Source organism: Carya illinoinensis, chromosome 9 (assembly GCF_018687715.1).
Source record: "Carya illinoinensis cultivar Pawnee chromosome 9, C.illinoinensisPawnee_v1, whole genome shotgun sequence".
NCBI classification, from domain to species: Eukaryota; Viridiplantae; Streptophyta; class Magnoliopsida; order Fagales; family Juglandaceae; genus Carya; species Carya illinoinensis.
Window position 1 is genome coordinate 29,550,946 of NC_056760.1, and position 16,555 is coordinate 29,567,500.

Here is a 16,555-nt window from a genome sequence, read left to right on the forward strand (position 1 = left end):
TCGAAAAGTCGCTGGGCCAGCTTCAGGTAGAAAACACGGAGCTAAGGCAGGTTCAGGACTCAAATGCACAATAGCTCAAGCTCTTGGATGAAGAATGCCTATCCCTTTCAGCCTCTCTAAAGGGGTGGGAAGTGTTATACCCTGTAATTACGTGTATTTGTATTGAAGAATTATTATATTTAATATAATTAGTAGCTCTCTTGTTTTAAAATTTAACATGTTTCTTGTTGTATTGTTTTATAATTTTTAAGTTGTGCAAATTATTTTAATATGCTTTCTTGTTATTAATTATTGTTTTACATTTAAATTCTTCTTTATTTTAATTTATTATATTGTTGGGCTTTACATATTTTATTTTATTAATTATGAGTTGTAGTATTTTTATTTGGTTTTTATTTATTTTTATTATACCTTTTTTCCTTTCTTAGATCCTTATTTTTAGTTTGCGCTTTGTTTAGTGGGTTTCTCTCTTGTTTTTGGGCCAAATCCCCTTGATTTTGGGGCCAGCCCATGTAGCTTTTTGAGCCCAACCCATTGCCTCAACTCAACCCCTTTTTACTTCTACTGTGTGTTTTGATCAAGTGTGAAAATCCTAAGGTTTTCTTCTCCTCCAATGTGCCGATCAGCCCCTCCTTCACCATTGTTGTCTTCTTCTTCCTCTGAAATTCTTGGTGCCGCAGCTCCTATCTTTTCTTTCTTCTTCTCTTTTCCTTTTCTTTCCCTTTTTCTCCTGCGCGTGCCCAATTCTTCTTCTTCATTATTCTAGTTTCCTTTGATTTTCCTCATCATTTCTTTGCTGTGTCGTTTACTTCTTCATTGGAAATTTATTTTCTACTTCTTTCGTCTTCTTCCCCTTTGTTGTGCCGTGCATCTGTTCTTCTTTTTTCGTGTTCTTCATTTGCATAATGGGACTGCAGAAGTTCCCCTTCTCCATTTTCATGCGGTCAATCTGTGAGGTCTTGCTCTGTTTTTTGCCCCATTTTCATGCTCAATTTTCTCTCTTATTTTCCCTTGGAATTTTCATTTTCTAGCTTGTGGGTTAAATCTTGTGATTTTCAAGTGTTTTTTTGCCTCCAAACTGTGCCCTGTTTCCGTCCAAACCGGGGGGTTTATTTTGGGATTTTCTTGTTGGTTTTGTTCTTACTGTAATCTTCAGTTTGAGCCATCATCTTCTAGTTTTTATTTTTGTAAATGAGCCATTGTATTTCGAAAATATCATTTCAAAGATTTCCTTGATTTCAAAACTCGTTTTCATCCCAAAATTGTAATTGTTGGTGGTTTATTTTCAAGCTAGCTTTTGGAAGTTAAATGGGGTGTGTGATCTTTCAGAAATATTACTTTTAAAGCGCTGTAAGTATTTTCTAAATAACCTTTAAGATTTAAATATAATTTGCAATAACAATGCTTGTGATTTGGTTGGTTATGCCAAACTGAGTCCGATGAGTATCGGGGTCAATTGAAATTGGAGAATGGAGTTGTTTGTGTGATTGGATGATGTTGGGATTTGTTGGATATTTTTGTGTCTTGTCATATGCATTGCATACGTGCATGCATGTTCATGAGCATGAATGAAAACTGAGTTTTCATGTGTAAAATGGTTTTCGGGTGCGTGCGTATCATGATCCTAAGCCAAGATGGGGCATTATTTCAGTGGAGCTCCTCTGGTCACTCGGGAGCGCAATATACTGAGTGACGTCCCTTGGGTTGTCGTTGGGCGACAATGGGATTTGACTGGATGGTAACGATGTCGTGTTGACTCCATGGCCCCTCTACTGGCGAGGGCTAGAGGATGCTTGGCCATGAACGCACTGGGCGCTGAACTGGGCATCGCTCGTTACGAAGTCACATGCGTGGTCGTTACCTGCGGTGTGGCGAAAAGAGCCAGGGTGTGCGGATGATCCCTATGGGAGATCATGGTGCATACAGTAGAATGGATAATGGGCCATTTTCTAGAAAAATGTCAAGATTTGATTAAAGGATACGAGGACTATTTTCTGGAAAAATGGTGGAATTTATGTTGGGCCACTTTATGGGAAAATGACGGATGTTTTAATGGATAGGATTTTGAGCCAAATGAGATTTTGGGGTTCATGGAAAATTATTCATTCTTGGGAAAGGATGATTTTTGGGTTTTGATGCATATGGCATCATGTTCATACATTTTGTGGTTGCATGAATATATTTTTATCTTGTAGGCTATTAGGATTATTACTTACTTGCAGTACCATTTCTGGGTACCGTAGTTTTTTATGCAAATGATGAGGAGGTTGAGCCTAAGGATGCGGCTTCACCGGAGGAGTGATTTGGTATCACTTGATCATATATTGGGATTTGTTTCCCGTTTTGGTTCATTTATATTGGTTTTAATATATTTTTTGAGATAATTGTATAATTCTTTTTAAAAAATTTTATTTAAGTAAATCTTTATTTAAAATTCTAGTACTTAGTTGAGTGACTTAACTTATTCGCTGCATCTTTTGTCTTACACGTGTTGAATGTGCACACAATTAGCACTTGTCGTTGGGGTGTGTGACCTGTGTTTTCATCATCTCGATGCCTCGATTTTCACATGTCCGTATGTGGGAGTTGGGGTCATCACAGGAGGACTCGCTATAGGTTGCTCAGGCCACAGCCGATTAGGAGATGAGGAGGGCTGTGAAGGCATCGAAGGAGTTGAAGGAAATCCAACAAAGAGTAGTCACACAGGATATGGTTATTGCTGACTTGAGGAGTGACCTGACCCAAGTACAAGAGGTCATTTCCCGCCTAAGTGTGCAGTTGGGATCAGTCCTCTTTGTCCACAACCAAGCGAACTTGTGAACGCTTGAGGCACAATTAAGAGCCCTCAACATCCGCCAGCTTCCTCCCAATCCATACGCCCTTAAGCACGGTTGCAAATTAGGCAGAGATATGATTCCTGATGCCTTCCCTCCCGATGCTAAATCTCTCGTGGTTGGTCTTGAGGGCACTAGGGTGGCCCTTGATGCCCCGGCAGTTGACCCTGCGGTGCCTGAAGTGGCCCTTGAGGTTCCTAAGGTCAACCTTGCCTTACTTGAAGTGGCCCCTTATGCTCAAGAGGTTGGCTCCATCGATTCTGAGGAGGATCTTGACTCCCCTCCTACCTGATTTTGTATCCCCTTCGTTAATGTTTTGATGTAATTTTCTTTTTCATCTATCTCTCCTTTGTACAGACTTTGATCATTAATGAACAAGTATTTTTCCTCACTGCTTGGTCTTGTACTTTGCTTTTCTGTTTTCCTTCTTTGCTTCTTCACTGGTTCGCCTGATGGGACAAGGGCTGAGGCATGCCCATGCTAAGAGGGAATCGGGTTTCCACTCTACTGAGTGAAAAGCCAGGAGGCCTTGATCCATTCCTTCCTCTTCGGTCTCCTCAGTCGGTGGGTTGTCCCGCAGCTAGCTACTTTAACACTTGGCAAGAGTCGGCTGGTGGTAGTTTCCCAGAGTGTACGTGAATGAGGCCGCATAGATTGCATAAGAATGTGACCGAGCAAGCCCTTCGGGCTCTTGGGAGGTTCGGCAGATCCTGACCTTTCCCGTCTGTTACCCTTGCCATAGGGCTAGGCTCGACGTGGGTCTCCAAAGGAGGTTTAAATAGTGCATTTAGGCTAAACCCTCCTTACACAATGCCAAGTAGTAGCGAAACCGATCACCTACTTCGCTGCAAGGCAGTTTGGACCACCTTAAGGCATGACTAACCGGTTGCTCCTCAACGGGAAGGTAAGTGGAAGATGCTTGTCCATACTGCGGAAGGCACATGCTTGTCAGCATAAACAATTCCTGAGATTTCCTGACCTGAGTAGAGCCACTTTTGTGCAGCTTAGGTTTACGGGGCTTTATCGTGGGAGATGGCATCCCGGATTGTGTCGGGCAGTCAAAAGACTGAACCTGCACTCCACCGAGGGACGAGTAGGGATGCCCTAGGCCATGCCCTCCCATTTGGTCCCCCCGGGAGGTAATCTGTCAGGCTGTTGAGAAGCTAGTCCACACTTTGCCACAATGGGGGGTCGAGCAACTTGTTAAGGCTACCCTGGTTAACGTGGGGTAGTCGAGAGATTGGGCCTGTACTTCGCCATGAGGTAGGTCAGGCTACCCTAAGGTTGAAGTAGCCCGCTGATCCTCGACGAGAAGGTAGGTTGGAGTTGTGTGTTCCAACTGTGATGGTCAACCAGGTTAGCATAAATAACTTGTAGAATTTTGCAAACCTGAGTTGTTTTCCTAAAGAGTGGCAAAGATCGAGGGTGTTCCATTGTAGGAGATAGGGTTCTAGAGTCATATATGGTAGTCAAAGAACTAACCCGCACTCCTCCGAGGGAGGGGTAGGGATGCCTTAAGCCATGCCTCCGCTTTGTGTACTTCCAAAAGGCTTCCTCACTTACACAGTCTTTTCCAGAGTGCTACTTGCCTTGGCTGGTAACTATGTCTTGTCAGATTAATTGGCTTCCATGGCTTTTTGTTCTCACCTTCTTAGTAAGTGGACTTTTTGTGCTTGCATTCAATGAAACGGCATACTTATCTCCACTTTGTTGTGGTACGCATCAGCCAAGAGTTTGCAAGGTGCTTGCTTGCCCACTTATTGGATTGGTTGCACTTTGCAACGCCTATTGCTAATTCCTTAGATCACTGGGGTATTGTTCATCTTTGCCTTCTGTTCAACTCTAAGAATTGTTTGTCCCCTTTCATGCTAGGCGGTTCCTCACACTGAACATAAGTTAGATTCAAAATTCGAGTGATTTTTTGTTCATTCCATATGCAATGTAAAGAAGCATATATGTATTCCATTTTATAGTTCAAATTTTAATTTTCTTAAAAGGAGAAGAAGGGATGTGAGAACACTGACGTTCAAATTCATTAACATTTCCTCAGTTTAGAATGTTGGTTCGTTATCTTCATAGAATTTTTCGGAATTCATTAACATTCTTCGAGTATGGGATGAGCTTGTAGAGGAGCTAGGTATAGGTCTTATACAAACTATGTAATTATTCTTTCTTAATCATTTAATTTTCTTGTTATATCTTCTCCAATTTCCTTTCTTGAGACAATTTAGGTAATGTAAATGTAGTCCTAGCATTTTATTGTAACTAGGGAATCACATGATAAGCAAATGGGAAATATTAGGATACACCCCTTTGTGATTTTTCGGTTTTCAATATTAAGACTTGGCTTCTAGGATTGTTTACCTGGATGTGGAAATGGGTATCCCAACTATACCCGAATCTGCATCTGGAATCTCAAGGATCTTCAAAATGGAGCCATTCACAATTTATCTTTTTTCTCTTAAGCGCTTGAGACCAAAGGCCCATTTCTGTTAAATCATGAACTTGAAGTAGGTTCTTGTCCCAGGCACAACACACGCATCAAATAAAATGTCATGCCTCTTGCCCTGGGTTCAACCTTTTAACCAAAATCAAAATTAATAACAATTTAAATACAATAATCTTCTGTAATTAAATGTCTCAGAAATCGTTCTAAATACAATAAATTCAACACTTATCTCAGCACTCTTTTCTAATTTTGCCATCATTTCATCTATTCCAACCATCATCATCATCAAGGTCATCTAAAAATTATGAAAAATAAATGGTGAGTCCACAGACTCAATTTGAGCAATGAACCTATACTACTGTGCATTGTAAGAGTTTTATTTAAACTCTATGTCCCAGACACCCATATCTAATGGGTTTAGATTAGCTCAATCTTATCACTTAATTTATTGAGTTATAGTGGGACTAGAATACCTCTATATCCAATCATAGTGGGACACAAAGTCTCTAAATTTCATGATGGCCGAAAATCTATAAATAGCACTGAGGGGTTAAAGGGTTCTCACCTACAATATTATTGTGCCTCTAGCCATCGAAGACACTTGGAGGTAAAGTTGATAGGGTAATCCTTCTCTCATAGTCAGGTCAGATTCTCTATCAAATAAATTATTAAATTTATATGCATGTTATTATTGTTAAATACATGTATTAAATGTCATATGCATGCTATTATTTACATGCATTAAATCTTATGTACATGTTATTATTATATACATGTATGAATTGTTTATTTTGGTTCTTATTATCATGCCATATATATATATATATTATCCAATATGGAGCAAATGATTCACATTAAAATTAAAGAAAAGATTGGTTGCCCAAAGGTACAAGACTTTCTTAGATTTTGGTGAAAAATCATTAAATTCCATAGTAAGGTGGATATGATGGAATAAATAATTTTGTTTGTCAAGATCTACTCCCAAAGGAGGGTCTTGATGACACTACTAGTTCATCCGTCAAATTAAGGTTGGAGTGAACAATTTTGTGTATAAAGATCTGCTCCCAAAGTATGGTTTTAATGACACTACTAGTTCATCCATTAAAGAAAGGTTGGAGGGAACACTTTGTATGTCAGAGTTTACTCTCAAAGGAGAATTCTGATGATACAACTAGTTCATCCACATAATTTAAAATTGGAGGAAGCACTTTGTGTGTTGGGGTTTATTCCCAAAAGAGGGACCTCAATGACACTATTAGTTCATTCATAATAGCTTAAATTCTTGATAATGCATGGTTTAAATTCTGAACTTAAAACCGGAAGAAACATTTTGTGTATTGGGATCCACTTCTAAAATGAGGGATTTCGATGACACTATTAGTTCATCCATAATGGTTTAAATTCTGTTATTGTTTATGAGCGTCGAACTCATAGCATTAAAGTGATCAAAATGCTTTTCTTGCATTAAAATATATGAATATCATTACAAGTTTCATGTATAGAATGGACTCTAATATAGAGAAACATGAGCATATCAATTTACACTAAAAGTTTTTAATGTTTAAACATCAATTATCATTGAGAATAGTGATAAAGGTCATAAAAGTACAATGTTTAACTACTTACATATTAAATTGTATGAATTTTTTTAGTCTTTTATCATTGAGTATTAAATTGTTTATCATTGAGTAAATTGTTTAACTACTTACATATTAAATTGTTTACAATTGTTTACATATTAAATTGTTTATCATTGAGTATTAAATTGTTTAAAGGTCATAAAAGTACAATGTTTTTTTAGTTTTTTTAACTAATATGAATTTTTTAACTACTTTTATCATTGAGATTTTGGTGAACAATTATGTACAATTATAATTGTACATAATTTTTTGTACCATTTTTTTTTTTTTAGTCTGTTTGGTTTATTAGTCTGTTTTTTTTAGTTTTAGTAATAATATATAATGGTTAGAGTCCCAATCCTCCTTTTGGAGGAAGGTGGGTTTTGTCCTACTCCTCTTTTGGGGAGGTAGGTGTTGTTGTGCTCCTCCTCTTAGGGAGGGTGGAGAGTGGGTGTACCTCTCTTCTTCAGAAGAGTGGTTGTTTTAGCTCTGTTTTGACAGAGCGCTTTCTCTCTTGACTGCTGTCAGGAGAGAGGGTGTAGAAGTTTAGACAAGGTCCGTCACAAAGGAATTTGTTGACGGGGAAGCTCCTGAGCAGTTTGCGTTAGTTGACTATATGTCACAGCTGTAACTTCGTTTTATGAATGAAGGCTATGAAGCACATTTCCATCAAAAAAAAAAAAAAGGCATTATTATTTCATTAAAATAATGAGATATGAACAAGTTAGTAACATGGTTGTTAGTTAGATATAAATTCATTTTGCTAATTTGTATCTTTTTTGGAAAGGAATGAAACGATTATGATGAAAATATAAGAATTGTGTCAATTGAAGTTTGAAAGAAATAATGACACATGAAGGTTTAGGTGCCCTAAGCATAAGACATGATTCGAAGGGAAGGGTAAACCAAATAAGTTTCGAATCAGATCTTATACATGTTTATGCATTCTTTTAGATTAAACTCAAGTACAAATGTTCAAATTTCAAGTTGTTTCAATATGTCACTTATGTTGGTTCCATTTTTCTTTCCAATAACGTTGTATTTGTCATGCCTTCATAATAATATTTTTTTTTTATCTCACTCATGAGGTATGTACTGGAACCAAAAGAAAAATGATTTATGAAAAACTTTTACAATTTATGGCATAGAATTTGAAATATAATTTGTGGCATAAAAGTTTGAAGAATATCTTTAAGAAAAGTTAAAGAGATTAGTAAATAAAATATTTTCTGCATTTAGGTTTTCTAATCTCAGGATGTGTGTTGATTTGTATAAAAGGAAAATAAATCAAACATATCAATAAAAGATGCCACAAGAAATGAAGATTTTCTTAAGATAATGCATATAGATGCATGTAAATATTTTTCCCTATAATATTTGATATAGGTATTTCATTACTTTTATAGATGATTTACATGATATGAATGTTTCTATCTGCTACATGAGAAGTCTCAAGCCATTAGTAATTCTTGTAGTACTTCACATGGGGAGGAATTGCAGTTAGATAGAAATGTGAAAATCATTTAATTGGATTGAAATAGTGTCATGAAAAATATTAAGAGTTGGGTTATAATGGTTTAGAACTTATATCATAATGGTTTAGAATTTATATTGTGTTTTTAGCCTTAATGATTTATTTTTAAAGTATGAATTGTTTTAAGGCATATTCATGTATGGGTAGTCAAATTAAAGTAATAATTTATAACCCAAATGAAAGATTGTTGAATCTTATAATAGTTATTGGGTACATTATTATTACTAATTACTTAAGGAGATTCAAATGATCTAAGCTGTATTGTTTCTACATATGGTTTGAATTTTGAGAAAATTGAAATATCAAATTTCTTATGGTTGGCAAAATCAGTGGAAGTATGGAAACAAGAGATGTGATTGTCGTAAAGTGTATTCTTGTACTTTTGAAAATTCTTGTATTTCTTTTTATGATTATCTTAATGATAATATGGAACAACAAGCAAATGATCATTCACCTCATCAGAGAAACACCACTGAAGAATTGGCCATAGAGACATCATAATAGGTAACCTCATGCAATCTTCTTGATTTGCTATTTGGTTAAGTTATGTGGTGTATCTTCAAAATTTGAATGTGATATAGAACTAAATAAAAGTGTACATACGTTTTCACAAATTATAGAAATAAGTGATTCGATAAAAGATTGATGCATAAAAGAGTGATTGAAATCCATGGATCAATGTAAAGTCTGCAATTTCATCTAAATTGTTTGAAATGTATGAAAAGTCGAATGGAAATGGGTTTTGGAGACAAAATCTTGACTTCAAGGACAATGTTGAACGATATAAAGTTAGACTTGTAATTAAGAATTTCACTCAGAGATGAGCATTGATTAGAGATTTTTTCTATTAAATCTGAAAGAACTCATTGAGGATCACTATGACATTAGTAACTCATTATAGTCTAGAGTTACATCAAATGAATGTGAAAATAATTGTAGAGTAAAAGTCTGACGTCTACAAGAAATGAATAAAAGGATTGCCTAGAAGAGGTAAAAGTTTAAAAAAAAATGGTATATGAAATTTGATAATACCAATACTGTTCTGAGATTAAGAAAAATATTTATTGTTAATGTATATACCCGTAAGTCAGTGGGAGTATATTTGCATTTTGGTCATGTATGTATATGACTTTTTGGCAAGTATGAGTCATCGTTAGTAGTATGACATTAAAGTTACATCTCTAAATGAAATTTATGAATGAGACAGCATTTGTAATTGAGATTGAATTTAATACCAAGATGATGACTGTTAAGATTGTCTCAGTATAGTTGCATAAAGTTTAGAAAGATTTTGCATGAAAAATTACTGGTAAATGGATACTTTAAAAATAAATGTGAAATGCTCAGTATTTACAGTGTTCTCGAATTGATTAGATTGTTAAAGAAATTTGTATAACATGGTTATAAGGAACTTGGTAATTGCACAAATTTATATACAGCTGAACATCAGTTTATCATTAACATCCTTGGTTGTTGCTAAAGTAACCCAAAGATACTTGACCCAAAAGCTGTGAAAAGAGTACAATGTTATTTGCAAGAAATTAAAGATTATATTATTGTCTTAAAAAGAACTGATATTCGTAAGGTAATTGGATATTCAGACCCTATTTTATGGAATTACTCTAATGATGGAAAATATAGTTATGGTTATGTATTTTGCTATCTAGTAGAGCTATTTATGGAAAAGTATGAGGCAAATCTTTTACTGCTTCATGTGCAATAGGGACTGAATTTGTGGTATGTTTTGAGGCCACAATTTATAGTATATGACTGAGGAAATTTATTTTAGAACTTGGAATTGTCAACTTATAGCCAAGCCGTTAAGAATGTATAGCAAGAATTCCTCAGAGTATTTTTCTCCGAATGATTAGTACTTAATGAAATTTTAAATACCCAAGTGTTAAGGAGAAAGTACATGTAATAGCCCGCTAGAAATTCAATGGTGGAATTTCTATAGACTTTAGGAATCTCTTGAAAACTCCATAAGTTTTCACGAATCGACTAATCGCAAAAGTTTTAGTTTGTCAACATAGTCAGTGTTATCACTCACTATGGTGCCAGAAATGTGATTTTATTTGTTTGAGGTAGTTAGAAGTGTCAGAATACGTTATAGTCTATGCCACTAGACTTAGTTGAATATTTAGGATTTCATAGCACAATAACTCATTTTCATAATTTCGGACGAAACGATTGTTTGAAACTGTGAATTTATTTTAGGGGCACTTCAGGGTTGAGTTTTGGTAAACGATTTTCACTGTAGGTTAATATGAATATTTAGGATTTTTTAGTACTAAGTTTATTACGTATTTTTTTGTGTGAATAGTAACCTTGATAATATCTAATGGGTTTAGATTAGCTCAATCTTATCACTTAATTTATTGAGTTATAGTGGGACTAGAATACCTCTATATCCAATCATAGTGGGACACAAAGTCTCTAGATTTCATGATAGCCGAAAATCTATAAATAGCACTGAGGGGTTAAAGGGTTCTCACCTACAATATTTTTATGCCTCTAGCCATTGAGAGACACTTGGAGGTAAAGTTACGAGGGTGGTCCTTCTCTCATAGTCAAGTTAGATTCTCTATCAAATAGATAGAGAAATGTACGTATTTATTTATTATTATTTTATTATTGTGGATCATAGAAAATTGAAGATCTAATTATTAATGTTCATGTTAAAATATCTAACATGCATACCATGAGCCAATAGTTTAGAAGCAATGCAGTGATTACCAGAAAAATTTACAACAGTGTAAGTTATGACCTGCCCCAAGGTCATAAGCAGTAACAGTAGCCACAGTTTTACGCCCATGGCGAGGCCAATAATAGTAATAGTAGCAGTTTTCCCAATAACCGGTAGCCATGTTTTACGCCCATGGCAAGGCTAGTAATAGTAATCCAAGTGGAAGCAATATTAGTAATTAGTTTCCAGTAGTCACATTTTACACTTGTGGCAGGGCCAATAACTAGAACATTAAGGCCCCATTTGGTTACACAGATGAGATGAGATGAGATGTTTTGAATAGTAATGAATAAAATATTATTATAATACAATTTTTTAATATTACTTTTGTATTGAAATCTGAAAAAGTTAAATTGTTTATTATATTTTATATGGAGATTTGAAAAAGTTGTAATGATGAATTGAGATGTGATTTTTGGTTTTTGTTAACCAAGCGGGGACAGGAATCATGTCTTAGGGGTTTTAAGATGCAATGCAATAATAGGAACATATCTTGTAATTGTACAGTTAGTAGATAAGTTTATTTCACAGTTTATATAGTAGCAACTCGTGTTCATGTAAAGACAGCTTATGCCTACATTGTTCATGACATAACATCCAATTGAAAGAATTGTTTCTCAGTAAAATATGCAATTTTTTCACAAAAACAAACCTCAGTTAGTTTTAGGCAACGTCTAACATAAGAGAACTGCTTACTTGACTTTGTTAATACCACTAAGTTGCCTCACAACTGTGTCCAGTGAAAAATCAACCGACAGTTGAAACATAATTAAAACAATCTTGAGTTAACAGAACTAACCACATCTTTTTGAATAAAACCGCTCATATAAAAAATCTTACAACAATCTATAGTGGCCCCATTAATTACATTTGCTGGTTTGGATTAAAAAATGAGATGAGATGAGATGGTTTTAGACTAATAACGAAAGTTGAATAAAATATTATTAGAATATTATTTTTTAATATTATTATTGTTTTGAGATTTGAAAAAGTTGAATTGTTTATTATATTTTGTATGCAAATTTGGAAAAATTATAATAATGAGATAAAATAAGATGAGATGAGATGCTTTCAGTTTGAGGTTAAAGGTCATTTTACATATGACCCAAATTAGCAAGACTCATCTATCCAATTCTATTTCTAGAGAGTACCTTATCTTACACTTAAAAGCCTTTACCCCTTCATAACCTCAAACTGACCACAAAGTATTCTCCACTCCAACAAAATATTTATGCAGATAGTATGTTAGAACTAGTGAAATTGAAGAGTTTTACCACAAGTCACGTCACAATCCTTATCACGATAGTACCAATTACAGAGTCCGTAAGATCTTGAGAAAAACACAAAATATTGTCTTTCCTAACGGGTATAAGAACAAGGAAAATAAAAGACTAATAATAAATCCAACAACTGCAGAGCACAATACCTCTTTCACTCGTCTGCATGCGGCTGAATGTCCTGCTCGAACTCCTTCTTGTGGTACTGGTTTGCAAAATTTACAATTTCAATAATTGGTATTGTAGTGGGACTACCAAGATGATATTATTAAAAAGTCTCAGCAAGTTATCCCCAAGACTAGGCTCACGATGATATGCAATGATAGATGTTAGTAGGAATGTAAAATGCATGACAATGCAATGTAGCCGATGAACTTTTTCCTTTAGATTTCTCAACATCATTGTTACTATTAGAAATACATTAGTTTTTCTTTATATGTACAATTACATTTCTGCCCTTGTATTTTAGTATATATAAATACTTCTTTTTGATTGTAAATGATTTTACCGAAGGTAATACAACACGAGTGAATTTCTGCCCAAATCTCTCTCTGTGTTTTCTACTAGTTCATCAACTTGATCATAAATCCATGGCAGAACTCGAGTTTTGTCAATGGTATCAGAGCATAAACCGCTGCTCTATGAGATTTGTCATGGATTCCGATTCATCTGATTCTGATTCTCCATCTTCTATTCCTCCTGCTTCTCTTGATAACCCCTCAAACCCTTATTTCTTACACCATGGAGAAAATCCTGGTGTTATACTTGTTACCGATCGTTTAAATGGTGATAATTATCATTCTTGGTCACAGTCCATGTCCAAAGCCATCAATGCAAAGAACAAGACCAGATTTATCACTGGAATTCACAAAAAGCCGAAGTCTCAAGCAGATCCACTCTATTTGCCATGGATTCGGTGTAATGACATGGTAGTTTCGTGGATCCTTAATTATGTGGCAAAGAACATTGGATCAAGCATTCTATACATTGATAATGCCTCTGATATGTGGAAAGACTTACAAGACCGCTTCTCACAAGGTAATCGTCCACGAATTTTTCAATTACGTAAGGCGATTAGTTCATTAAAGCAAAATCAGAAGTCTGTGAGTGATTATTACACTGAATTGAAATCTTTTTGGGATGAGCTAGCAAATTATAGGCGATTGCCACAGTGTTCTGTTGAAACCCTAAGGTTTTTTGAAGAAATTCAACAAGAGGAGTATGTAATGCAATTTTTGATGGACTAAGTGACTCTTTTAATAGTATTCGAAGTTAGATACTATTAATTGATCATTTTCCTTCTATGAACAAAGTCATATCCTTGGTATTGCAAGAAGAGAAATAGAGAGAGATTACTTTGGAGACTTTTGTCCCTAGTCTTGAATCGGTTGCTTCTTTGACAGCAAAGCCTACGTAATTGGTACTAATGCTTCTAAGCAAACCAATTTTCGAAAGGTGACCGGTGCAAAACTGCAAGTGCACAGTATCATAGTTTTATAGTAAAGTAATAAGAAGAGTATCGTCCTCAGGGATTAGTACCTTACGTTTGCCAAATACCAAAATTATACTAAACTTGATTTTATCTAGAGGAATCACTAAGATTTTTGTAGTTGCAATCTAAACTAGATCAACTCAAAGAAAAATGTGCAAAGGAAATAACACTGACGTTCGAAGATCAAATTAATGGGAAGAAAACTTCTAGGAAATCGATTTCACCTACTTCTTCACTATGCTTTTCTCATCCAGCTAATTTAATTTAAATCTCTTTTGTCTATTAGCAAATCTCTAATTCATCCAAAAGCCTCTTTCGATAGTCAATTGGAATTGACTCTTGGTTATCAATTCACACAAGAATATGCAAATTCAATAATCAAGAATGCAATAAGACCAATGATTTAATTACTACATAGGTTCATACAAGTCTTTCGATCTCTATACTTACCTATGTTGAAATATCCAAGATCTACCCTATGATTCCCTCTTTCGATAGCAAATCACAAGATTACTTATCATCTAATCAATGGCCAGTTAATTAGAAGCAATAAATTCAGAATAAATCAGATAAACAAAGAGAGAATTGCATTAAATTAGCATAGACAATCAAGCATAGTTCGGAAATAGGTTACATCATTTTCCTAGAATGAAGAAAATTTAGCTCATGCTAGAAATAAAATTCAACATAAACGAATTCACCATAATTGTTCTGAGAAGATGGGAAGAAAATAAACACTGAAAAATCCTCCTTGCAGCCGCAACTCGTCGTCAAAAGCTCAAGGGAACGATTCAACGCTTTTCTCCCGTCCGTGCTCGTGTATGATTCCAACGTACGTGCAATAATTGGAATTCCCTCTCCAAAAACAGATGATTTGAATCCCTCTAGCTATGTTTTTCTCTCCCAAGAAGTGTTCTCCAGTCAAAACTCGCGGCCCTAGAGTGAAAAATTACTTTTTATATGGTGTCACGGCGGAAAACCTAAAATTTGTCAAAATACGATGTTCACTCGAGCGGGGTGTCGAGCGCACATCGAGCGTCCGACTCTGTCTGATTTCGCTCGAGCATCCTATCGAGCGCACGTCGAGCGTTCGACTCTGCCTAATTTCGCTCGAGCAGCCAATGTCTCCGCTCGAGCGATCTTTATTTTTCAGCAACCCGCTCGAGCCCCCTGTCGAGCGGCAGTCGAGCGTTTGAATCTGCCTAAATTCGCTCGAACGGCCAAAAGCCTCCGCTCGAGCGAACTTCTAAAATCTACAATATGAAATTTTTGCAAGTCATCAAATACCCCCAAACTTACAACTTTGTTTGTCCTCAAACAAAAAGAAAAACAAATGATAGTTTAGGCAATATTGACTCGACCCGAAAGAGAAGTATCATCGCTCACCAAGCTTTTATGAATTTAGATTTCATCTCTAGTATCTTACTCTTTTAACATCAAAGATAGCAGGAAAATCAATCAAAAATTTTGCAATTTGTCAAGCAAGAGTTAGGCGTTTACTTCAACCTAAAGCTAAGACCTTGAGTGTGTGTGTGATATAGTCAATTTAACCTCAAACCACCTGCAAACTCAGAAAAAAGTAGAACAACCAAAATCAGAAGAATTCTCTTAAAACTTAACCCCATAAGTCCAATTTTCAGAAATCCTCTCCACTAATGTAGTCAACACCAAAATCAGAGATCAAAAGGTCTTAATAAGGTTGTAATGATAGGCCACAGGGTGAGGGTTAAGAAAGAACTGGATATGGGAAATTAAATCAAACTAGGAAAATACTTAGTGAAAAGAACATTAAAAGAGAAACTCACATGATTCAAATCATAACTCTTTCTTGGCAATATGCTCATACTTGGGCATTATTATTGTTGTAATCACTGATATAATACCAACACTTCTTTTAACAAAATCTGAGGTAATTCACACTCCGCTTAGCGACTTCTTTTTCTTTTTCTTTCTCTTTTCTTTTTCTTCTTTTTTTTTTTTTTTTTTTTTACAAATACTTCCTTTCTTCTTCTTTTTCTTCTTCTTCTTTGATCAAACAAAGCAAACATAATACGGTTCATCATGAAACCAATTTTTCTCTTTTAAATGTAACTCTCCACCAAAGTATTTTCTCAAACTATCAAAGGTAGATTCATTGTTTTTCAGGCTTAGAGCTGGCATGGTTTATGTAGTTCAAAGAATAAATAAAGGCTCATGAAGGCTCAAGGGGGTTGACTATGGAAACACACCATGTAATGATGGCATGACATTTAGGACGGCTGGGAAAGCTTTTTGGTTATGCCAAAGAAATGCCTAGATCATTTCTCTTATATTTGGTCTCAACTAGGATTTCGCCTCAATGACCCATCAACGGATTCTAGAGCAAAGCAAAATCGAGCCTCCCTCTTTCAATTAATTCAATTTCTTCTCTTCATAAGCAAAATGGAATAAGAGAAAAACGACTATGTGCTCAATTGTGTTCAAGGTAAAAGATTTAAACCAAAGTACCCACAAAACTTCACTTGACATAAAAGAAATTTTTGAAAATTTTTCTCAAAACCATCTTCAATCACAAATTTCAGAGTCATAAAGAATTCAATCTTACTCCAATGCATGCTTGGTAAG

The 16,555-nt window shown here is 35.3% G+C and overlaps 1 protein-coding gene across 1 annotated transcript; it reads left to right on the forward strand.

The window, feature by feature from the left end:
- Window positions 1-13,049: 13,049 nt before the first annotated feature.
- Window positions 13,050-13,706, forward strand: LOC122276985. Its single transcript, XM_043086865.1, has one exon. It carries the CDS (start codon window positions 13,050-13,052, stop codon window positions 13,704-13,706), a length of 657 nt encoding a protein of 218 aa, XP_042942799.1.
- Window positions 13,707-16,555: the final 2,849 nt, after the last annotated feature.